At 35.9% G+C, this 23,786-nt stretch overlaps 1 protein-coding gene across 4 annotated transcripts in view; it reads left to right on the top strand.

Moving 5' to 3' along the window:
• Positions 1-23,786, top strand: part of ARID2 (AT-rich interaction domain 2) — a 169,833-nt gene that overhangs the window by 99,326 nt on the left and 46,721 nt on the right. For all 4 annotated transcript variants that reach the window (XM_079936949.1, XM_079936951.1, XM_079936952.1 and 1 more), the window contains 9 exons: positions 6,802-6,868; positions 6,964-7,214; positions 7,547-7,643; positions 7,740-7,949; positions 8,822-8,989; positions 14,883-14,964; positions 16,881-17,015; positions 17,976-18,172; positions 18,431-21,294. In XM_079936949.1, the coding sequence (XP_079793075.1) occupies positions 6,802-6,868; positions 6,964-7,214; positions 7,547-7,643; positions 7,740-7,949; positions 8,822-8,989; positions 14,883-14,964; positions 16,881-17,015; positions 17,976-18,172; positions 18,431-21,294 (4,071 nt within the window). The remainder of the gene's footprint in view (positions 1-6,801; positions 6,869-6,963; positions 7,215-7,546; positions 7,644-7,739; positions 7,950-8,821; positions 8,990-14,882; positions 14,965-16,880; positions 17,016-17,975; positions 18,173-18,430; positions 21,295-23,786) is intronic.

Genomic DNA, 23,786 nt, shown 5'->3' with positions numbered 1-23,786 from the left:
TTTTTCATTATTATTTTATTATTATTATATTTGTTTTGGTCATCTGTGATCAGTGATCTTTGATTTTACTACTGTGGCTCACTGAAGGTTCAGATGATGGTTACCATTTTTTTAGCAATAAAGTATTTCCTATTCAAGGTATGTACACTGTTTTTTTAGGCATAACGCTGTTGCACACTTCATAGACTACAGTGTAGTATAAACATAACTTCTATATGCACTGGGAAACCAAATTTGTGCTGACTCACTTTATTACGATGTTCATTTTATTGCGATGGTCTGGAACTGAGTCTGCAATATCTTCAAGGTATGCCTGTATTCTGAAGTTGTTGGGTGTAAGTTTCTATATATGTCAGTTAAGCCAACATAGTTAATCATTTTTTGGTTTGTTTTTGTTTTTTTTTTGCGGTACGCGGGCCTCTCACTGCTGTGGCCTCCCCCGCCGCGGAGCACAGGCTCCGGACGCGCATGCTCAGCGGCCATGGCCCACGGGCCCAGCCGCTCCACGGCACGTGGGATCCTCCCGGACCGGGGCACGAACCCGCGCCCCCTGCACCAGCAGGCAGACTCTCAACCACTGCGCTACCAGGGAAGCCCCAGTTAATCATTTTCTAAAAAATTTTTTATTGGAGTATAGTTGATATACAATGTTTTGTTAGTGTCAGCTATACAGCAAAATGAATCTTTTATACATATACATATATCCATTCTTTTTTAGATTTTTTTCCCATATAGGTTATTACAGAATATTGAGTAGAGTTCTCTGTGCTATTCAGTAGGTCCTTTTTAGTTATCTATTTTATATATAATAGTGTGTATATGTTAATCCCAATCTCCTAATTTATACCCCCCCCCCGCTTTTGATTTTGGTAACCATAAGCTTGTTTTCTACATCTGTGACTCTTTCTGTTTCGTAAATAAGTTTGTTTGTACCGTTTTTTTTAGATACCACATATAAGCAACATCATATGATATTTATCTTTCTTTGTCTGACTTATTTCACTTAGTATTATGATCTCTAGGTCCATCATGTTGCTGCAAATGGCATTATTTCGTTCTTTTTTTATGGCTGAGTAATATTACATTATATATATGTACCACATTTTCTTTATCCATTCCTCTGTCGATGGTCATTTAGGTTGCTTTCATGTCTTGGCTATCGTAAATACTGCTGCAGTGAACACTGGGGTGCATGTATCTTTTCAAATTATAGCAACACACTTAATCATGATACTTAATAGTTCCACGTCAGTACTGGCTCTTTGTTTTCTTTTTTAATTGGGGTATAGTTGTTTTACAGTGTTGTGTTAGTTCCTACTGTACAGCGAAGTGAAGTAGAGTTCCTTGTGCTATACAGCAGGTTCTTATTAGTTATCTATTTTATACATATTAGTGTATATATGTCAATCCCAATCTCCCAGTTCATCTCCCTTCCCCCCTCCCCCGCTTTCCCCACTTGGTGTCCATACATTTGTTCTCTACATCTGTGTCTCTATTTCTGCCTTGCAAACTGACTGTCATACAGAGTGAAGTAAGTCAGAAAGAGAAAAACAAATATCTCATATTAACGCATATATGTGGAATCTAGAAAAACGATACAGATGAACCAGTTCGCAAGTACTGGCTTTTTCAGCTGTTTATTTCTTCATTTATGAAGAGACATATGTTAAAAGCACCCAGTTTGATCGAGGATGTGTTTCTTTCAGCTTATAGTTCTATAATAATTGTGTTTTTATATTTTGAGAATGGGCTATTTAGTGCACACAGGTATAGTTGTTACATCTTTCTGGTTAATTGAACATATTATAAAGTGTCCTTGTTACCTTTAAGTCTCCTTTATCCTTTTTTTTTTGGTCTGATATCAATATAACTATATCAGCTTCCATTTGGTTGGTGTTTATATAGTTCATATTTTTATTTTTATTGATTTCTTTTTTTTGTGGTACGCGGGCCTCTCACTGTTGTGGCCTCTCCCATTGCGGAGCACAGGCTCAGCGGCCATGGCTCATGGGCCCAGCCGCTCTGCGGCATGTGGGATCTTCCCAGACTGGGGCACAAACCCATGGCCCCTGCATCGGCAGGCAGACTCTCAACCACTGCACCACCAGGGAAGCCCTATATAGTTCATATTTTACTTTCAGTCTTTTTTATCCTTATAGATGAATGTTTTTTTTGTAAATAACATATATTTCAGTTTTTTTTCCCCGTGTGAAAAACTTTGGGGTTTTTTTTTGTTTTTGTTTTGTTTTGTTTTTGCGGTACGCGGACCTCTCACTGTTGTGGCCTCTCCCGTTGCAGAGCGCAGGCTCAGCGGCCACGGCTCACGGGTCCAGCCGCTCCGCGGCATGTGGGATCTTCCCAGACCGGGGCACGAACCCGTGTCCCCTGCATTGGCAGGCGGACTCTCAACCACTGCGCCACCAGGGAAGCCCAAAATTTTGTTTTTAAATTAGTGCATTTATTCCATTTACATTAAGTGTAATTTTGATACAGTTATGTTTAAATTTACCATGCTCTGAATTGTTTCTATATGTCCTGCCTGTTCGGGTTTGTTTTCTTTCCTTCTCCTTTCTTACCTTTTTTGAATTGATTTGACTGAGTATTGTTTATTAGTCAGTTTTCTGCCCACTTAGTTTTTACATATACTTTTTCTGTTTTCTCATTAGAGATTATATTTTAATCCTTACTAGTTTAATAAGTTAGCACTTTTACCTCTTCTTAGATAATTGCAGGGACAATAGAACAACTCCATCTCTGTTTTCTTATTTTTTGATTTATATACTACTTTTGTTGTGCATTATTCCATTTTTGTCAGAGAACATATTCTATATGACTTCAATCTTTTTTAAACTTATCAAGACTTGTTTTATGGCTCAGCATATGGTCTTTCTGGTGAATGTTTTATGCACGCTTGAAAAGAATGTTTGTTGTACTATTGTTGGATATAATATTTGTTGATAACAATTAAATCGATATCATTGACAGTGTTGTTCAAGATTTCTGTATCATTAATGCTTTTCTATATAATTGTTCTATGATTTCTTAAGAGATGAGTGTTGGAATTATCAACTATAATTATGAATGTCTGTATTCCCTATCAGTTCTGTCAGTTTTTGCTTCATGTGTTTTGAACCTCAATTATTAGTGGCATGTACATTTAGGATTATTATATTTTCTTGATGATTTTATTTGTCATTATGAATTATTCTCCCTGACCTCTGGTAATTTCCCTTATCCTGAAGTCTCTTGTCTGATATTATTTATCAACACCAGCATTTTTATGGTTAATGTTTTCATCATATATCTTTTTCTATCACTGTGCTTTTCATCTGTAGTTTTATATATAGTGTTTCTTATAGATGGCTTATAGTTGAGGCTTTCTTCTCCTGCTTCCTTCAGTGTGCCTTTCAGTGTACAATTTCTTCCTTTTCATCAATGCATTCAGATCATTTATACTTTATGAACATTTTAAAGGTAACATTTCATTTTCGTGTTGTTTGCATTATTACTGACAATAAGTTAGTTTTATTCTTATTGTTCTTCCTTTTGTGATATGTTATATCTGACTGCTTTTAAGGTGTTCTCTTTGTCATTGATATTTTTAATGTGCCTTGTTGTGGTTTTTATATTTATTTAGTTAGTTTTGTTTTGCTTGAGGTTTATTTAGTTTCTTCGTTTGGTATTTTTCATGAAATTTGGGAAGTTTTTGTCAGTTATTTCTTCAAAAATTTTTTGTTTCCCCTCCTGCTTTTCTGGAACTGTTCTGCAGGCCACTGTGGCTCTGTTCATTGTTTTTAGACCTTTTTGTTTTCTGTGTACTTCATTGTGAATAGTTTCTATTGTTATGTCTTTATTTTCTCTTTTCCAATTAAGCCCATCTAGTCATATTTTTTTATTTCAGATATTATGTTTTTCAGCTCTAGAAATTCCATTTGATTCTCTTCTATATTGTCCCACATTCATCTTAGTTATGTTCATATTTTCCTTTAAATCCTTCAACATATTTAATAATAGTTGTTTTAATGTTCTTGTCTGCTAGTGTCACTATTTTTATTGTTTCTGGGTCTTTTTTTGTTGAAACTGAGTTTTGCCTTAGTTATGAGTCATGTTTCCCACTTCCTTTGTACATCTAGTAATTTTTTACTAGATACAGGTATTGGGACTGTTACATTATTTAGTGTCTATTTTTTGGTGTCTTCCAAGAATGTTGCACATTGTTCTGGCGTGCTTTTAACTAATATATGGTTAGTTGTTTTTAAGTTTTGTTATGACGAATACAGGACTAGTTTATCTTTATTCCTAAGGTATGGTCTTTTTTGGACCTGAATTAGCTGGGTGTATATACATATATATATAGAGAGAGAGAGAGAAAATATACATATATATATATAATGTCTTCTCAGTTTAGTAATTGCTATGACCTGTTGGGTTTATTATCTCTATATCGTTGTCTAGAAAGAGTGTTTATGTAAAGATATGAGGCAGTCACTGAGCTCACCTCATTTGCTTCCCATGTTTCAGTGATTACAGTTTTGCATTACTCTTGCCCAGTCTGTGAAAACAATTGTTTTATATATATTGGTTTATGATGAGATGACTACTGCAGTACTGTTACGGCCTGAGCAAAATTTTCTTCCAAGCATTTTTCATAGATTTTAATTTTATATATATTTTTACCCATAAGACTTTTTTTTAGTATTTTATTTATTCAGCATTTATTTTGATTTAAATCACATCTACCTTTTCATGCATTTTTTTTCCCAGTGCAGGTTTGAAGATATTTTTCTCAGTTTTCATTTGTCAGAAAATGTCTTTATTTCAGTTTTATTCTTTTCTGTGTGTGTGTGTGGCACGTGGGCCTCCCACCTCTGCAGCCTCTCCCGTCGCGGAGCACAGGCTCCGGACGCGCAGGCCCAGTGGCCATGGCCCATGGGCCCAGCCGCTCCGCGGCATGTGGGATCCTCCCGGACCGGGGCACGAACCTGCGTCCCCCACACCGGCAGGCGGACTCCCGACCACTGCGCCACCAGGGAAGCCCTTTCAGTTTTATTCTTGAAGAGCAATTTCACTGTGTAAAGATTCTACTTTGGCAGATATTTTCTTCCATCACTTTGAAAATATCCCATTGTCCTCTGGCTTCCATTATTTCTTTTACAAAGTTTCTTGTAATTTTAGTTGTCTTTTTCAAGGTTATCTGTCCCTTTTTCCACCTTTGCATTTAAGATTTTTGTCTTTGCTTTTCAGGAATTTTATTATCATGCTCCTACACATTTTATTTATCTTTTCTTGGAGTTTGGAGTGCTTCTTAAATCTATGGTGTGGCGTCTTTCAATTGATTTAGAAAATTCCCGACCCTGTCTTTTCAAATATTGTTTTTGCCCATTCTTTCTGTCTTTCCTCAGGAACTACAATTAATTTTATGTTAGAACTTTTCACTGTATGTGTCTTGAATGCTTTTATTCTGTTCATCCTTTTGTCTCCTTATGCTTCTAACTTGGTATTTTTTTCTGCCATCTCTTCCAATCACTAATTCTTCCTTGAATTGACTCTAATTCTTTGTTAAATCTGTCCATTGAGTTCTTATTTTCAGTTCTAGAATTTCTATTTAGCTATTTCTTATAGTTTCTACTTACATGCCAAACTTTTCGATTTTATCTTCTATTTCTTTGTTTATTTTCCATGATCATTTAAAATTCCACTCTGATATCTTTATTATTTGAAAATCCTGTGGCCGTTTTTTCTTGGTTATTGAATATTGTCTTATTCCTTCATATGCCTAGTTCTTTTTTATTGTTACCAAACATTTTTTATCATGAGTTTTTTTGCAGTGAGTCATTCTGGTGGTGGACTTTTTCTCAGATCAGTAACTTTAAATGCAAAGGAACTTTAATTCCCAAAACTAAAATACAATCATTTAGAAAATACATCAGAATGTTTAGAAATAAACAGTGAACTAATGGCCCATGTGCTTCTTCATTCGTAGGGAAGTAACAAGATAAAATGGCATAGAAAAGTTAAAATTAAAGTTCATTTTGTATAGACATATTAATATATAGGCAATTGTTTCTTACCCTGAAAAATATTAAGCAGTGGATTTCGACTGATTTCCTCTGTCTTACGGGTCAAAAAACAGTTTGTTGGTATGGAATACTGGAAAGGAAACCTAAATATCTGGGTTACAAATTTGTGAACACAAATACTTCACCACTTGCTGTTTGATTTTCTTCTAGATGTAGATTTACTCAGTAGCAAGCCAGCTATGTCTCAGGAGTCTGTAAATAGGAATACTGTGACTGTATGCAGTTTACTAATGGGATTAATGACTATCATAATTTTTAAGTACTGATGAGCATAAACACTATTTCTAGATATTTTCCATAGCTATAAAGTGATCTGAAAATATCTGATTCATATCGGTGACAGTGTCAGAGGTTCTGCTATTACTACTGTGGTTCGTTTTCTAACATTCAGAGTTGAAGAAAATGCTAAGGAAATGCTAAATTTTAGTTAGAGGTTAATGAACATGAAGATGTCATTTTTTTCTCCTCATTCATGTTCATAGATGCCCTGTATTTTTCACAGACCTTTTAGGGATCTGTGGGCCCTAGGCCAAAATGACACCTTTGAACTATAGAAAAATCTAGCATTTGTGTCAAAGAACTAAGTACATAGAATACAATGATATCTACTTGAACTAAAAATAGTAGAACTATTATAGTTTTAGTATGTGTGACTATTTTTAAAGTAATAGAATAGTTATTTCAAATTGTCAGAACTAAGTGTAATAATTTCTCATTACAGTTTTGGAAAGACATTGTTGATGATAATGAAGTACGTGACCTCATTTCTGACAGAAACAAGTCTCATGGTAAGTCAATGAGAAAATATTTTAAATAACTTTGAAATATCAATAATAATAAGTGAAATATCAGTTTAAGTAAAATATGTTTTCTTCTCTTGTAGAAGGTACATCAGGAGAATGGATTTGGGAATCTTTATTTCATCCACCTCGAAAGCTGGGCATTAATGATATTGAAGGACAACGGGTACTTCAGATTGCAGTGATTTTGCGAAATCTTTCCTTTGAGGAGGGCAATGTTAAGCTCTTGGCAGCTAATCGTACCTGTCTCCGTTTCCTATTACTTTCTGCACATAGTCATTTTATTTCTCTAAGGCAATTAGGCCTTGACACATTAGGAAATATTGCAGCTGAGGTAAGCATGTGACAGTAGCTTAAAACAGTTTTTATAGTTAGCACAATATTTACTTTAAAATTTTAGGATGTGGGATTGTTATATTTGCCATAATTATAGAATATTAAATGCTTACATATAGTTTTTGCCTAAAGGTATTACACACTTTTGTGGAAAAAGAGAAATATTTGAAATGATGCTCCAGATTCATTGATGGCTATTCTCACAGTAATTACATTTTTTAAAGTTACGTAACATTGTTCGGCTCATTTTTATTAAATTTGAAATATACATTTGGATCTAAATTGGAAGAAGCCTACCTAAACAGTAGTGTCCTTTTTTTTTTTTTCCAGCTTTTATTGGATCCTGTTGATTTCAAAACTACTCATCTGATGTTTCATACTGTTACAAAATGCCTGATGTCAAGGGATAGATTTTTAAAGATGAGGGGTAAGCGCTCACTTAAGTTTCTCATTGTCTAAAGTACACAAGCTTTTTATCATCTTTTAAAAGACAAATACATGTTTGTGTGTGTATGCTTTTCAGGCATGGAAATTTTGGGAAATCTTTGCAAAGCAGAGGATAATGGTGTTTTGATTTGTGAATATGTCGATCAGGACTCATACAGAGAGATCATTTGTCATCTCACTTTACCTGATGTGCTGCTCGTAATCTCAACACTTGAGGTGCTATATATGCTCACAGAAATGGGAGATGTAGCTTGCACAAAAATTGCAAAAGTAGAAAAGAGCATAGGTAAGACTAAACCACAAAAAGCATTTAAGTTATTTTCTTTATTAAGGAAAAAATATTTAATGTGGTTGCTGTAAAAAATCACAATTGATATTTGGGGTTTACTGTTTATTTTGAGGAGTCATTACCCTTTCAGACACGCTTGTTTGTGTTATTCTTTCTGTCTATTTTAGATAAGCAAGAAACTTCTATTATGTGTAAACCAGGATGCATGTGGCTATCAGTAATCTTTACTTCTTCTCTTTATTTCTATTACTATATATTAAATTTGAAATCAACAAGATGGCTATGTCTGACTCTGGGGGGCAGGTCCATCTGTTTCAAGTGGTCAGCTGCTACTATTAAGCAACTAAAGCTGAGTGGAACAAGCTTCCTTCTCTTCCTAGAAATGCTAGTAGTGCTATTATCTTCAAAATCATTGAACTCACCTTCAATGAGCTCAATGGGTTGTCAGTTTTAAACATACTTACTAAAACAAGTCACGTTAACATTTTACTCAGTGATTCAAATGATTTCTTTCTTTGACATAAATATTAAAATCAGAGTTAATAAAGATTTGGCTTGAAAAGTATTACTATTGAGAAATTAAGCTGTACTTTCCATTATCAGTGGTTCCTAAATCTGACTACACATCAGAATCACTTGGGAAGTTTTTTAAAAATGAAGGTAGCTAACAGCCACTCCAGAGCTTCTAAATCAGTCTTCAGAGATTGAGCCTAAAAATCTTTTTTAAGGATCCACAGATAATTCTGATGTACAATGATTCACAGACTGGCATTTGAGAAGCAGCGTTTTATATATGTATAGCATGTGTTTTTCAACGATGTCATTGTTTTACAATATTATTGACTAATAACTGTTGGTTTTTATTTTAGACATGTTAGTGTGTCTGGTTTCCATGGATATTCAGATGTTTGGCCCCGATGCACTGGCTGCAGTAAAACTCGTCGAACATCCAAGTTCCAGTCATCAAATTTTATCTGAAATTAGGCCACAAGCTGTAGAGCAAGTCCAAACCCAGACCCATGTAGCATCTGCCCCAGGTTAGTGTTTTTGTATAATCTTTTTCAGTGTGGTTATTGGTATGTCAGATTTAATACTACAGATAAATTTAAATATGCAGCACAGGGAACTGATATTTTATAGTAGAGTAGCCTAAATGAGAATTGAGTATGTACTTTAATTTCTTAGACATTATACATTCCAGGAGCGGCAGGATCAACGTGAGCACAGAGGAAGAATAGTATAATAGAGAAATGAAGTTGAGAAGGATTTAGAGTAGTGTGAGGGATTAGATATTATTCACAACTGTGAAAGTATTAAGTGCCCTAATGGGTTTGTGATTTCAGTCATTGGAAATTGATAGACCAGGAATTGGGTAATCATATGCTGCCTTATCATTCTCTCAGGTGGTCATCAGAATACATAAGTATAATACCCCTATTATTTCTAAATCTTGGACCAAACACCACAGAATCAGTAGGATCAGACATGTGTGCATGTGTATACAAATGCTAATACACGTGTATATACCTGTACTTGTGCACCCTTCCTAGGATCCCATGGGTCAATGCTATTTAATTCAAATATCTTTAATTAGAATTCGGACCTGTCCTTCAGCTCTTGGACTTCTTTCTCCTGGTTCATTATGAGTTACAATTTTTATATTTTAGCACTCTCAGCCTTTTTGTTCTCCACCTTCATTTGTCCTAACAAAAAAAAAACAGTCCATCTTTCACCTCACCTGCTCTCTTACCATTCCCAAGATATTTCTCTTTCCTTGTTTTTTAATGGAGGATGCTCACTTTCTCAGTTGATCTTAACACTTTGTAGTTACTCTGGGAGCTGTGTGGCATGAATTTCTTCAACTTCTTCCCCCTTCCCTTATAAACTTATTAGTATCTGAACTCATTCTCCTTCATCCCCTTGTGTCAGGAAGAGATGTTAACTACTTCTGAATCTGTACTCTGAATATCAGTCTTTCCCAGCTACTCATTCCTATATCTTAAACCTCTTTTTCTTTACTTGCTTCTTCAGCCTAGAAATACATTTAGATCTTTCTCAACCTCTCCCACTATCCTTAAAACAAAAATCTCATTATCCTTAATCTTTAACTACCACATTCTTTTAATCACCAAATCTTGTTGAGTCTTCCTAAATACTCTATCTGGCCTTTTTGATTGCCAGTACTTATGACTCAGTTCAGACTCTCCTCATCTCTCTCCAGCTGTCTTGTTCTCCTCTCATTTAATATTATCAAAATTGTATACTCTATTTACACAAAGTATGTAATATGTATCACATATCTCATTGATTTCCATTATGTCTTTCTGCAGTATATGGTAGAGTGTATCATATGTGCATTTAACTTACTTGAATTCAACTAACAGAACTGGACAGTAATAGAAGGCATGAAATAAGTAGGTAATTCTGACTGCTGATCTATTCAGTGAGCTTTCACCCATAGGCAGTAGATGTTAAAGAGCCCAATACATATTGGAGAATCGATGATCAGAAATTAATATTTCTCAACCTTGAAAAGGAAATGAAACAGTTCATACTGCCAGTTAAGTGGGTAGTGGGGGTATACTTTTATTCTTAAAGGAGAAACTTTTAAATTAATTTAAAAGATTAAGTTAATTGAGGGCCATAGAGAAACTGTTCAACAAAGAGTGGAATTAATAGATTGTCAGTGATACATTGAACTATAATGGGTCATTTGAAGAATATTCAAAGGTAATTTTGATGAAAACTACTATTTTTTGCCTTACTGCTGACCTGTGACCTTAACAAATGAACCCACCCCCCAAACTAAGAGTTGATCCTCATTGGCAAATGGATAAAATTAAGTATTGAGAGTTGTGGCTTGCTTGGGTAGTAGTAAGTCATTGATAGAAGTTTGAATAGGCCTCTGAGAACCTAAAAGAGTTCATTTTTGAGCTGGTGAGCACTTTATTATTTGCTCATCGTGAATGACAACTCTGAATTGTTTGATTAGTTAAAACACTTACAGTTTGGCTTTTCCCCCCATAGTTTGTTTAATACTGCTTTCTAATGGAATGGTCATCTTCAAACTTTTTGCTCACTTCTGCTCATCACTATGAAAACTTGCATGACCTTTCACCCATTTTTAAGTTGACATCTGAATTTCTTTGTCATAATTTAAATAGTTGCAAATAATATGTTTTTGTGTATATTAAATTGATATTTCAAAATAAAACTTACAACACTTTTTGTATCCAGTGGAATATTGATGCTTACCACCATCCATTTAAAAAATAACACAAACTTGTAATATTAGAAATTTTATACTATCCCTCTTTCTCCTTGAACTCATATCCACCACCCTATCAATGCTTACCTAGACATTTTAATTTAAAGTTTTTCAGGCTTCTGTTGTAAAGCTGTAAGTGTTTAAAAATTTATTTTATTGTTACAAGTTTTAGTAATAAATAGTACATAAATCAATAGTAAATATATTACAGATTTTTGTAAATAATTATTAAATAAAAGATACAATTATTGGAAGTACATCTCTTAATGAGATAGACAAGACATTTTTCCCCTTGTTCTCTGGAAAGTATTACTCTAGTGTGTCGCTGAATGAATTTTTTTTATTTTTGTGGTATGTGGGCCTCTCGCTGTTGTGGCCTCTCCCGTTGCGGAGCACAGGCTCCGACGCGCAGGCTCAGCGGCCATGGCTCACGGGCCTAGCCGCTCTGCGGCATGTGGGATCTTCCCGGACCGGGGCACGAACCCGTGTCCCCTGCATCGGCAGGCGGACTCTCAACCACTGCGCCACCAGGGAAGCCCTGAATGAATACTTTTTATTGCTAGAATAAAATTGGGTTCAGCATTAATTTTATCTGTTTTTCCTTTTTATAGATTTAAGTTGGAAATCTAGTTCACATCAATAAATAGATGAGGGTAGAACTTAAAATTCTTTAAATTTCTTCAGAATTATCTAAAAATTATTAAAATTGTATTTAATGATCTTCTGACATTTTGAGTTCTCCTTTGTTTTGGTTGAAATCAAAGAATTAACAGTACTTGACTTGTAAAATTATTTGTTGCCCAGTCATTATACATACTTACTTTTAAGTTTATTGAAAATGTATCAAAAAGATATTAACAAGATATGACTAAATTATAAGTTGCTGCTCTTTTACTTAGATGTACCTTGTTTAACCTAATATATTCAGGAAGTGTTAGCACAGTGGTTCTCAAACTTTACGGTGCATCGGAGTCACCCAGTGGGCTTAAGTGCTGATTTCTGGGCTCCGTACCCTGAATTTCTGATTCAGATGGATCGGAGAATTTTCATTTCTAACAAGTTCCCATGAGATGCTGATGCTTCAGGTCAGGGCACTATACTTTGAGGACCACTGGGTTAGGAATATTTACATAGCTTTTTATCATGTGCATGAATACATTTTTGTCAAAGTCTTGGCACTGGAGATTTACCTCATTCAGTTATAGAAAATGTCTGCCACATAATCTAACGGTTAAAGTTAGTCTTTATTATCAAAAGTGTCTTGCCTCAATTTGTTATTTAGAAAAAGTCCAACCTTATTTTTCAATCCAAGAAAAGATGTTACTTTGTGTTCCCATTGATACCTTCCTTATTTCAGAATTCTGAGATAGTTAAACTTGTCATGAGTTTGTCATGTGAATGAAATAAGATGCCACCACCTTCAATATTACTTTAAAATATCTGAATGCTTTACTTACACAAGATTGTCTCAAAATTAATGCACTCTTTGATAGTAATTGAGGGATAGAGGAGGAAAGGACATTAAGCAAAAATTGTCATCACTTTATAATATATCTGAATTCAGAACACACCAAAGGGCCAGAATACCCAATTTCTAATGCCCTACATTGCCCTTAACTATAATATATAAAACACTGGGATAGACCAGAAGCCCTACCCTAATACCTTGGTTTAAAGAAGTTTTGTGGACACTAATATTTCCACTTCTCCCTTTGGTATTCCAGAGGTTTTTACACCATCGTCGTCATCATCGTAGCTAACATAGTAACACTTACGTGCCAGGCATCGTTTTAAGTGACTTACATATAAACTCCTCTAATCCTCATGACGATCTGTGAGGTCAATGTATTGTTACTTTTCCCCATTTTATAGTCAGAGAGGTTAAATAGCTTTTCCAGCTAGTGAGTGATGGAACTTTAGAGCCAGCCTCTGGCTCCAGAGTCATGCATTTAACTGTATCTTACAGTGCTGTAAAGGATGGGTGAGAGTTAAGGCTTCTTATTCCAAGATGGTTAAAGAGCAGTCATCAAAGAGGAGGTCATGTTTTCAGGCAAAGCAGTTTTAGGAGGGAATATATACAAAACTTTGAGTATCTGAAAATTGATTCCTCTTAAAGTATAAGTGCCTTTGTATCCTTTGGAATGTCTTCAGGTATCCTGAGGACAATGCTTTTCATTTTGTAGCCACTTTTATAGTAATTATACATTTCAGGTTTATGCTTTTAATTTAATTGAGGCTGTATCATTCTTTATGCATTGTTTATAAAGTTTCTCATAATTTCAACATAGTTTCTAATGTTTCCTGCAATAGGTTGTTATTTGATTCAGATTTCAGTCAGAGTAGGGTATACTCTGAGAGTATAATTGATGATGAAAAGGGGAGAAGATTTCTACATAGGTTTAGGCCCTAGAAGGGTATTTTCTGTAACAGTGTCATCAAGTTAGAGAAGAAAAAAGATAGGCTGGGGTTGCCCAAGGAAAATAATTTTGGTTCTAATTATTATGTTCTATTAAGAAGCAGAATATCACAGTATGGCTTCTGAAATGTGACAGACCTGAATTCAAATTCAGCACCCCTAAAAGAAGGCTTTCCAGCTACACCCTATCTCTAGCTCTGCTATTTCCATCATGTGTTCGTTTGTGAACTTCTGAGCTTTAATTTTTTCGTTTGCAAAACGGGGACAGTTAAATTTAGAACTATATAGAAGATTAAAACAAATCACATAAATATAAATGGCTTAATACAGAATAAATATTTACAACTGGCCGGCTGCTGTTAGCTGTATCCCAGTGGAAGCCTGGGGTCTCATCAGACAAAGGTCAAGATCGCTTCAGATCATTCACAGGTTGGGCTGAGCTGTGGGGCTCCTCTAGTTCCCATAATTTAGAAATTCATTTGTTTTTTTTTTTTTTGAGGGTTCTGAGAAGTTTTGCTAAAATGTCACCTGAAAAAAAGTAGATACATTTGTAGGTTTAAAAAGTATAAGTTAATAATGCTAATTCAATGGTGAAACAGTATAATTTTTATCTATAAATATGTAAGATTCATATTTTATTATAAACTTACTGTAATATGACTAAGTTTATATTATCTCTTATTTTTCTTGTTTTCATTAGTTCCAACATAGAAGTTAGCTATTTGTTCATCATACCCAGAAATTTTATATATGCCACTTATAGAGTTAATGTTAATCTTTTAAATTCAGAAGTGAAATTATTTGTGATGCAATCTGCTTCTGTAACTAAACTGAGAGATGCTTATTTATTGATGTGATGTGCTGTGTGACCTTCGCCTAGTTATTTTAATCACTTTGAGTCTCAGGTTCCCACCTCACAGAATTAAGAAAGGTAATATAGATAAAGTTAAAACTCAGTGTCTGACAATGGAAAAAATAGAGTTTATATTAGCGAAATAATCCATATTATCGTTATTATTCAGATGATTGCGAGGTTGAAAAAATAGTTTGTGTGAAGCATCTAAGATAGTGCCTGGTATAATATGTGCTCCATTATAAGTTTCTTTCTCAAATTTGTATATTTTCAATATGTTTATACACCTTTTTAAAAGGTATTCATTGTCAATATTAATTGGTTCAGTATCCATTAACTAAATATGGCTTATAGTTTTAAAAAATGATGTAGCTAATGTATTTTTTTCTTTAGCTTCCAGAGCAGTTGTAGCACAGCATGTTGCTCCACCTCCAGGAATAGTGGAAATAGATAGTGAGAAGTTTGCTTGTCAGTGGTAAGTGGTCTATTTCTATTAAGGCTTCATCCTTGGGAAGAATAAAGCAAATGAGAAAAGGAAATGTATTTCAGCAGTCATCCAGAATGTTTTACTCTGTATTTCTTTTTAGTTAGGGTAGGATATCATTTATACAAAGAAAGGGCAATGTAAAATCACTTCACCTGTATTTTGGAATAGTTTGAAAAAAAAATATTTATCGGAATTTTCAGAGTTAAAATAGTCTTTGACTAGAATTTCATTAAATTACACCACTCCTTTTCAAGTAAAATTTGTGTTAAAAAGTTATTGGCTTTGTAGAAAATAAGGTCTGTCAGATTATAGAATTTGTTTTCTTAAATTAATGTTTTATTAAAACTGAATTGGACTGACTTTAAGAAAATAGAACCAGATTTTGTTGTTAAATGTCCCTCTTTTTGAGCAAAAGCAAAGCTTCTCATTCATTGCTAGTTAATTTTTCCTTTTTGTGAGTAGTAAGGGGTAACTAATCAAATAATAGAATAGCCAGTATGTCTACATTGAAATAATCAACTTGAAAATAATATTTTCTTGAGAAGACTGACTGGTCACATCTCAGCCACTTTCTGAAAAAAAGAAATGTAGACTTGGTTAGAACCGTTTCATTTTTTCATGGCTAGTTGCCTCTACATTGTTTATGAATTTCAACTTTAATTCTTTAGAAGATTAACAGATTGAAATGTAAGATCACTTTTCAATGATGTATTACTTTAAAAAATTTCTTTCTTTGATCCCTTTTCCCCCATTCTCTAACATTAGTTTTCTCCCATTCCATGCTCCTGTCACTCTGTGTTCCACATTTTTGGTGCTTTGTTATCTGTGTTCCTATGACTATTTTCTCTACTTTTCCACTTTGCTTAAATCAGGTTTATGGTAATATCTCTAATTATTTGCTTTTTCTTCACGTTCTATATTGTTACACCTTGACCCTTTATATATGATGAATCTTATCCAATAATATTTGGAAATATTTATCTTCTATATTGAAACCAAAACAAGTTTTTTGTGTCTGGTCTTTTTGAAAGCTCAGTACTCAAAGGGTTATGAAAGTTGGAAAAAATATGTACCACATCCAATGTAAAATGTGTGTGTGTGTTATAGACTTGGTCTTATAAATCCCTGTTGCATATTTCTGCCATTTCTAGGGAGGAGGAGGAGAGAAGCATTTTAAACTATTTTATCATAATTATCATTTGATTCAGTTAATAAGAAACAGCTGTAGGTTGGCCTGTCATGTATATGGTGAGTCCTAGAAAGAGTCCTATAAGGATAACTAGGCCTCCAATCCCAATTTATAGGTGAAGTCACTTTATGACAAAGACAAACTGAAGTTTGAATTACCTTGGAATTGATTAGGAATAGAGTCTCGGAAGGGGAAGGGGAGTGTGAAGCATGGGAAGTATCATTGTTTTAGGAAGTAGTTAAAAGCTTTGGGAGAGTTTTTCCTGAAGAAATTTAATCCAAGAGCAACAGAAGTTTAACTTTAAGTTCAGTTTTTCCTCCATTTGTCATATCGCCAACAACTCTTAATTGGGAACTTCTGTTATATTTTGATTATTACAAGACAGGAACCTGAGTATTCACTGAATAAAATTCGTTGTAGTATATTTGTTGCCAGCAGACCAACCCTGCTGGTGTACTCACATCCCAGTTTTTATATTTGTTGATAATGATTTTTTTATACTAAAATAAGTATGATTAAGTAATCTCTTTTTATTTTATTTACTCTGTCTAAAACCTAGCATGTATTTTTGTTAATAATACATGAGACAGTGAAATTTGATTAATAGACATAATTGTTAGTTTATAACACATTGCCTTCAAATGGTTTTGTATATTTAAGTATGGACTCTCCTATAGTATATTGCATAATGCCATATATTCTTCTCCTCTTTTAGGTTAAATGCTCATTTTGAAGTAAATCCAGATTGTTCTGTCTCTCGAGCAGAAATGTATTCTGAGTACCTATCAACTTGCAGTAAATTGGCTCGTGGTGGAATCCTAACATCAACTGGATTTTATAAATGTCTTAGGTAGGATTTATATTTCATAACTTTAAATAAAGTCAATTTTCATCATTTACAACACCCCTTGCTCTTTAGAGAACACACCAGCTATCTACCTAGTTTGAAATATCTCCACTACTTGAAATTTTGTATAGTTAGATTGTAGTGTGATGGAAGTTTAAATACAAGGGAATTTTGGAAATCACATCTGGTGTTTGTGGTCAACCGTTACTAGGCTTATCAAAGAAAGAAAAGGAAGAAATCACGTTTACTGTTTTTGCACCTACTTTTATGCATTAAGGACATGGCTTTCACCCTTTTAAGTCTTGACTAATAGTCTATAACTAAACTCTGTCCTCAAGTATTATGGCTTTTTAAATATATATACATTTATTTATTTGTTTATCTTTTTATTTTTGGCTGCATTGGGTCTTCGCTGTTGTGCATGGGCTTTCTCTAGTTGTGGCGAGTGGGGGCTACTCTTTGTTGCGATGGCTTCTCTTGTTGCGGAGCACAGGTTCCAGGCGCGCAGGCTTCATTAGTTGTGGCTCGTGGGCTTCAGAGCACAGGCTCAGCAGTTGTGGCATACGGGCTTAGTTGCTCTGCGGCATGTGAGATCTTCCCGGACCCATGTCCCCTGCATTGGCAGGCGGATTCCTAACCACTGCACCACCAGGGAAGTCCCATGGCGTTTTGATATTTTGCAAAGTTCATCAAATAGGCATTGCCTAGATGCAGCTTTTTTGTTAATTACAGTAGAATTGTTTTAAACCCAACAGTGTTAATAAATAATGATTTTTAAAATTGGAGAATTGACCTTTTATATTTAATTCCTTGCTTCCCACCCTTGCAGAATATAACTATGATTCATACTAGTTCATACATAAGTAGCAGTGAATATGCTGCTGCCATTCGTGTAGCAGTTAGAAGTTAGTGGTTTTTGTTAATGTGCTAGTTATTAAAACTGAGTATGTGTGTACTTTACAGAACGGTCTTTCCAAATCATACAGTGAAGAGGGTGGAGGATTCCAGTAACAATGGGCAGGCACATATTCATGTAGTAGGAGTAAAAAGGAGGGCTATCCCACTTCCCATTCAGATGTACTATCAGCAGCAACCTGTTTCTACTCCCGTTGTTCGTGTTGATTCTGTTCCTGATGTATCTCCAAGTCCTTCACCCGCAGGTATTAATTTTTATTGTGTTTTAAATATTACCGATTTAATAAGAAGACTAAATGAAAGCTTATATACCTTTAAGATGTGTAACTTTTCCTTGTTTTTCCAGTAACATTTTATTTCTCGTTCTATTATTTTATCAGATTCATATGATGCAAACTTGTTAATTTCTTAAGACTGTTTTCTCTCACATTGAGTAAAATAATTTCTACATGCAGCTTTGCAGTCATTTCATTATGAATTTTGACTTTTCCCTATATTTTCAGGAATCCCTCACGGACCACAAACTGTAGGAAACCATTTTCAGAGGACTCCTGTTACCAACCAATCTTCAAGTTTGACTGCAACACAAATGTCTTTTCCAGTACAAGGTGTTCATACCGTGGCACAGACTGTTTCGAGAATTCCACCAAATCCTTCAGTTCATACCCACCAGCAGCAAAATGCTCCGGTGACTGTCATTCAGAATAAAGCTCCAATTCCTTGTGAAGTCGTTAAGGCTACAGTAATCCAGAATTCTATACCCCAGACAGCAGTTCCTGTTAGTATTGCTGTGGGAGGAGGAGCTGCTCAGAGTTCTGTGGTTCAGAATCATAGTACAGGGCCCCAACCTGTTACAGTTGTGAATTCCCAGACATTGCTTCACCATCCATCTGTAATTCCACAACAGTCTCCATTGCACACAGTGGTACCGGGACAGATACCTTCCGGCACTCCTGTTACGGTAATTCAACAAGGTGTCCCACAGAGTCATATATTTGGCAGAGTACAGAACATGCCAGCATGTACTTCTGCAGTTTCACAGGGTCAACAGTTAATCACCACATCGCCCCAACCCGTGCAGACTTCGTCTCAGCAGACGTCAGCTGGCGGTCAGCCACAGGACACTGTTCTCATAGCACCCCCACAGTACGTAACGACTTCTGCGTCCAACATTGTCTCGGCAACTTCAGTACAGAATTTTCAGGTAGCTACAGGACAAATGGTTACCATTGCTGGTGTCCCGAGTCCACAGCCCTCAAGGGTAGGGTTTCAGAACATTGCACCCAAACCTCTCCCTTCTCAGCAAGTTTCATCAACGGTGGTCCAACAGCCTATTCAACAACCACAGCAGCCAACCCAACAAAGCGTAGTGATTGTAAGTCAGCCAGCTCAACAAGGTCAAACTTACGCACCAGCCATTCACCAAATTGTTCTTGCTAATCCAGCAGCTCTTCCGGCTGGTCAGGCAGTTCAGCTAGCTGGACAACCAAACATTACTCCATCTTCCTCACCATCACCTGTCCCAGCTACTAATAGCCAGGTCCCTTCTGCCGTGTCATCTTCTTCCACCCCTCAGTCACAGGGACCACCTCCTACTGTCAGTCAAATGCTATCTGTGAAAAGGCAGCAACAGCAGCAGCATTCACCAGCACCCCCACCACAACAGGTACAAGTACAAGTTCAGCAGCCACAACAAGTACAAATGCAGGTTCAACCACAGCAAACAAATGCAGGAGTTGGTCAGCCTGCTTCTGGTGAGTCGAGTCTGATAAAACAGTTGCTGCTTCCAAAGCGTGGTCCTTCAACTCCGGGTGGTAAGCTTATTCTCCCAGCTCCACAGATTCCTCCCCCTAATAATGCAAGAGCTCCTAGCCCTCAGGTGGTATACCAGGTGGCCAATAATCAAGCAGCAGGTTTTGGAGTGCAGGGGCAAACTCCAGCTCAGCAGCTATTGGTTGGGCAGCAAAATGTTCAGTTGGTCCAAAGTGCGATGCCACCCACAGGGGGAGTGCAAACCGTGCCCATCTCGAACTTACAAATATTGCCAGGTCCGCTGATCTCAAATAGCCCAGCAACCATTTTCCAAGGGACTTCTGGCAACCAGGTAACTATAACAGTTGTGCCAAATACAAGTTTTGCAACTGCAACTGTGAGTCAGGGAAATGCAACTCAGCTCATTGCTCCAGCAGGAATTACCATGAGCGGGACCCAGGCAGGAGTTGGACTTCAGGTGCAAACGCTTCCAGCCTCTCAAGCATCTCCAGCTGGACAATCATCTTGTACTACTGCTACTCCCCCATTCAAAGGTGATAAAATAATTTGCCAAAAGGAAGAGGAAGCAAAAGAAGCAACAGGTTTACACGTTCATGAACGTAAAATTGAAGTCATGGAGAACCCATCCTGCAGACGAGGAACCACGAACACCAGCAATGGGGATACGAAGGAAAATGAAATGCAGGTGGGAAGTCTTTTAAATGGGAGAAAGTACAGTGACTCAAGTCTACCTCCTTCAAACTCAGGGAAAATTCAAAGTGAGGCTAATCAGTGCTCACTAATCAGTAATGGGCCATCATTAGAATTAGGTGAGAATGGAGCATCTGGAAAACAGAACTCAGAACAAATGGACATGCAGGATATTAAAAGTGATTTGAAAAAACCTCTAGTTAATGGAATCTGTGATTTTGATAAAGGAGATGGTTCTCATTTAAGCAAAAACATTCCAAATCACAAAACTTCCAATCATGTAGGAAATGGTGAGATATCTCCAGTGGAACCACAAGGGACTTTCGATGCCACTCAGCAAGATACTGCCAAAGGTGATCAACTAGAAAGAATTTCTAATGGACCTGTATTAACTTTGGGTGGTTCGCCATCTGTGAGCAGTATACAGGAGGCTTCAAATGTGGCAACACAGCAATTTAGTGGTACTGATTTGCCTAATGGACCTCTAGCTTCAAGTTTGAATTCAGATGTGCCTCAGCAACGCCCAAGTGTAGTTGTCTCACCACATTCTACAACCTCTGTTATACAGGGGCATCAAATCATAGCCGTTCCCCACTCAGGATCAAGAGTGTCCCATTTTCCTGCCCTGTCATCTGACGTTCGGTCTACAAATGGCACAGCAGAATGCAAAACTGTGAAGAGGCCAGCAGAGGATAATGATAGGGAAACAGTCACAGGAATTCCAAATAAAGTGGGAGTTAGAATTGTTACAATCAGTGACCCCAACAATGCTGGCTGCAGTGCAACAATGGTTGCCGTGCCAGCAGGAGCAGATCCAAGCACTGTAGCTAAAGTAGCAATAGAAAGTGCTGTTCAGCAAAAGCAGCAGCACCCATCAACCTACGTACAGAATGTGGTCCCACAGGTGAGTCATTCTCGTATCACATTTCTCTTACAGAAATCCTGATGTGTTAATATGATTTGAGGGGGAAATGCACTGTTTTTCCATGTTTTACCGTGAAAAGTTAATTGGGTCGGCTCATCAATGTACTTAAGCTGTTGTGCTCTTTTATTTTTCTCTGCTTTTTATAATATTAAACAGTTTTCAGTTGTTAACTTTAGCACATGGTTTAAAGCATCTTTCTATTTTGTTATAGACCCAAATTAGTAATTTTGTAGAGCCAAGCAAGAGAAGCACTTCTAATCTAACGTCTTTGGGGGAATTTTTAAAACGTAACTTAGTCTCCTATGTTAGGGGGGTGCGGGGTTGCTAAGGGTTCTCCAAAAAGGGATTTCTGTATTTGATTTTGACACGAGTGTATTTTTGTGCCTCCTTTCACAGTACTTCTGTAAAAAAGATGAATTCCATAAGAATTTTATCAAGTGTGTTCTTATTATATCTATGTATTGAATTAGTTGCCTTTATTCTTTAAAAAGGTTTATTTCTTATAATTTCAATTTGTTTCAGCTATTCCAGTATTTTAAATTTTGTGTCTCTTATTCCTTTGCTCTACTGTCATGTTTCTGCTATTCCCTTTTTAATATATACTATCCTGTCTCTGCATGCCTTAGTGAATAAAAGTGTTTTCTTGAATCAGTGCTACTGAATTGAGGGTCCAATCAGCCTGTAAAGATTTTAAGGACAATCTTGTATGCTATTTCCTGGATTACTACTTCTTCATTCTCTCTTTCCTAATTACTACATAGCCAGAACCTTCTGTGACTGTTGCCAACTGTTCTAGCATTCTTCTGGCTTGGGTTTCTTCTCTGTGCTTATGATGATAACAGCAGATTGTTGGTATTGGTACCAAATCTAGATGGCAAAGCAGGGGTGGTGGTGGGGGAGCAAAATGGAAGATGAAAAAACGAAGAATCCCTTGCTTCAGAGCATGTCATTCACTAATATGCGTCTTTCTTCATGTGAATGGATAAAGCTGCTCTGGGGGCAGAATGAGGTTTTTAATTCATATGTTAGTATTGCTTAGATCTATTTCAAGCTACCTAAATAGGTTGAGTATTCTTTAGTGGATATTATTTACATGGCAATAATTAATAAGGAGTTTTGGTGGAAAATACTAAATCATTTTTACTCAAACTTTTACAAGTTGAGTTTTTCATTTATTAAGCACACTAAAAAAGTTTTTTTTAGTAATGAAGTGTTTAACATATAGTAAGCATTCAACACATTGTTTTAATTTTATATTTAATAATTTCCCAATTCATCTTGATTATGTGTTTGACCTTTTTTCCTTTTAGATTCCTTTATAATCCCAAAGAGTTATAGTAGACCAAGCCAAATTAGAGAAAACCTCTATTACTATGGAATTGTTTCATCTACCCTCATTTTTTGTGTCAACCTTCCAGTGTGGTTATATTCAATAATGATACCTAAATAACATAAAACGAACAACAATACTGGCTAAGACTAGGACCTGTGTTGGGATTGCAATAAAGCATTTTGTTATTTGATCCTCAAAGAAAGTCTATTAGGTAAAAATTTTAATTTCATTTTAAAGATGAGGCCCTCCAATGCTAAATAACTCGCCCACGGTTACCAGCTAATATGAGGTAGTACTAGGACTGAAACCTGGGTGTGTGTCTGAAATCAAAACTCATGCTATTAACCCATTTCTCCACTATTCTAAAAGATTTCTTTGTAAAGTCCTAGATACCCCTTTTATATGTAACATATTGATTATTTTAACTACTAGGTTATAGGATGTGAGTACCACCGAATGATAATTTTAGGATATTAATGCTAGAATTTAACATATTGGACATGCATACATCTAACTCAAGCCATAAAATTAATATATTTTATTCCTAATCTGAAAAATGTGTATAAACCTTTTATGTATTCTCTCCAGGAATGTAGTTTATTTAAAATAGCTACGGTCTAAAGTTGGTATTTGGTTGGCATGTAGAAATTTATAACTTTGCAAGGAAAAAGAGACATAACATAATGGTGTCTGTGAGAATGAGAAACAAAAAAACAGGATGTGTATGTATAACTCTTAGCACAGTGCCTGCTACACGGTCTGGCACTCAGTAATGGTGCAGGTATATTTTATCTTTTTATATAAGATAAGGTACCTATAAAGGCTAAAAAATTATCAACTGTTCAAGATGGAATCATAAGTTTCCTTTGAAGGGAGGCTGTTGGGCCTTCTCAAGAGCCTGCTAATAAAAGGCCATTTCCATTGTTGCCCAGGGTCTTTAAATTTCTTTATATACTCTCAAAGTTGCATTTTAGGCCTTGGTTTAACACCATTTTATTCACTATTTGAATTGGTACTTTAAAGGGGTAAATGAAATAGAGGAATTTAAATGTGATTTTTTTTTTTTAGCCATACCTTGTTATTTCCACCATTTTAAGGGGTCTGGGGATGTTAAGGAGGCACCTTTACCCCAAGAAGG

The sequence above is a fragment of the Stenella coeruleoalba genome, assembly GCF_951394435.1.
Source record: "Stenella coeruleoalba genome assembly, chromosome: 11".
NCBI lineage: Eukaryota > Metazoa > Chordata > Mammalia > Artiodactyla > Delphinidae > Stenella > Stenella coeruleoalba.
The sequence above is the reverse complement of the archived record's forward strand: the minus strand, read 5'-3'. Positions and strand labels throughout refer to the sequence as shown.